Here is a 2,161-nt window from a genome sequence, read left to right on the forward strand (position 1 = left end):
AACATAATGATGACTAGAGTAAAAACTAAAAAAAAAAATGAATCGGAGGAAGTAACTGATATAAAAGACTAAAGACATTAGTAAACCAAAGAAAATGACAAGAAATGATAAGCATGTGCTGCTCGATCTTTGCGCAAAAGAGAGTAACGCTGAATCATGCCACATCTACCTCGTATTACTGATCCAGCAACCGTAAGTCGGTAACCAAAATGCCACAAGCCCACACGTAGCACTCAAAATAATTCAATCACCAATATAATTAAGACATGCAAGATACAATCCAAATTTAGGTACCACTACAGACTGCGAATAGCAGTAGTACAAGAGGCGAGCTCTAGCCCCGACACACGCACGTACAAAGAATACAAAGAGCAATCACATGCACACCAAACACATAAGAGTACAAAGCAAATGGCGACGAGAGGTCGCGTTGTCTCCCACTGCATGCGGGCGTGGCCCCTCGCTCACTCATGCAGAGTGGCGTAGGTCACGTAGCTGGAGTACTCACGGGCCACCTTCCCCTCCGGCGCCGCTGCGTTCTTCTTGGCGTCGGCGGCAGCGGGGCACTCCACTGGAGCGCTCGACGCCGGGCACGTCTTGGGCTGGCTCAGGAACGAGGCGCACTCCGCCGGGGCCCTCTGGTTGGCGAAGCCGGGGATGCAGTTGCGCTTCACGTCCAGCACGCCGTCCTTGATCAGCGCCGAGCACGCCGGCCCGACGGAGGTGAAGTAGTTGCTCGACAGCGTGAGGTTGGCGAGGCGGCCGGCCGGGCCGGCGAGGTTGCAGAGCGCGTCGGGGACCTGCCCGTAGAGGCGGTTCCCGGCGAGGTTGAGCTGCTCGACGCTGCTGAGGCAGGAGAAGGATGACGGGATCGGGCCGGTCAGCTGGTTCATGCCGGCATCGATGACGGATGTCTTGGTGAGCATGCCCAGCTCGTGGGGGAGGCAGCCGGAGAGCTGGTTGTTGAGGAGGAGCACCTCGAAGAGGGAGTCTTGCATGTGGGCGATTGATGGCGGGATTGGGCCGGTGAGCTTGTTGTTGGCGAGGGCGAGATAGCTCACCTTGGAGAAGCCAATGTTCGTCGGAAGTTTCCCGGACAGGTTGTTGTAGTTCATGATAAGTGCCTTTGCATCGGTGACGCCCGGAATAATACCTCCTATGTCCGGCGTGCGTGCTTGGAAGTGAAACGTAAAATTAAGAAAAGTAGTACTGCAATGTGTACTATCAGCTGAATATTGTCCCGATGCGCCTCCCTTTCCTTGGAGTGCAGAATAACCGGAAGGATACAATGGTTGGGGGTCGTAGTTCGCGATATTGAACTCGAACAGGTATGGCAGACTATCCAGTTGAGGGATATCGCCACCAAATTTGTTGGAGGACGCATGAAAAAGCGCCAGATCAGGAAGTTGGTCGATGAAGCCTTGCAACCTCGGCGCACACAGGCCAAAGCCATTGAAAAGAACCTCCGTAACTGTTAGCTTCTCATCTAACCCTTGTGGCGTTGCGCAGTGGAAGCCGAGATAGGTCTTCTCGTTGCAGATGTCACTACCTGACCAGGTGGCGGTAACGTTCTTGGGATCGCTAGTAATGGTGCTCTTGAAACGCTGGATCACAAGGTAGGCTCGGTAGAGGCGCTCGTTGTGGAAGTCCGCTGGCTGTAGATTGATTTCATGGGAAAATTCTGGGGGAACCGCACGAGATGCCACTGCGGCAGTAACATACGAAAGAATCAATAGGAGTTGGGTGGAATGCAACTTAGGATGGAAGGCCATTCCTAGTTGAAATCGGTTTCTTATCTGTTCAGGGAGATGGCTAATCGATTCGTTTCGGAAAGATGATACGTACCGCAGCCGAATATATAGACGGGAGGCTCAGCCCATCTCCAACGGGCTGACCCATCTTGTCCGGCGCGTCCGATTATGTCTGGGCACGCTCTAGCGGGACGATTTAAATGGACCGACCCGTCCGCCGCGACCCATTGGCACACCAAATTTGGAAAACCGATGCGTCGGCACGGACAACCCACGTGGACCGAGGGCCCGCCAGCGGCCCAACGGGTTTATTCCTCTAGCCATCAATGGAAGTAGGCTGACTCTGCCGCTTATTCTCTAGTCGTGCCGCCTGCCCTTCATCAATGCCACCGTTGCGTTCTACGCGCCGA

General features: G+C 54.0%; 1 protein-coding gene across 1 annotated transcript; it reads right to left on the reverse strand.

Annotated features, from left to right (window-relative positions):
• Positions 1-464: 464 nt before the first annotated feature.
• LOC124687768 (uncharacterized protein At4g06744-like) lies at positions 465-1,772 on the reverse strand. The gene has a single exon (XM_047221518.1). The coding sequence runs from the start codon at positions 1,770-1,772 to the stop codon at positions 465-467; it is 1,308 nt and encodes a 435-aa protein (XP_047077474.1).
• Positions 1,773-2,161: the final 389 nt, after the last annotated feature.

This window comes from Lolium rigidum, chromosome 2, assembly GCF_022539505.1.
Source record: "Lolium rigidum isolate FL_2022 chromosome 2, APGP_CSIRO_Lrig_0.1, whole genome shotgun sequence".
Lineage (NCBI taxonomy): Eukaryota > Viridiplantae > Streptophyta > Magnoliopsida > Poales > Poaceae > Lolium > Lolium rigidum.

Coding starts and splice junctions, on each gene's coding strand:
- LOC124687768 (XM_047221518.1), bottom strand. CDS start 1,772: ATGGCCTTCCATCCTAAGTTGCATTCCACCCAACTCCTATTGATTCTT.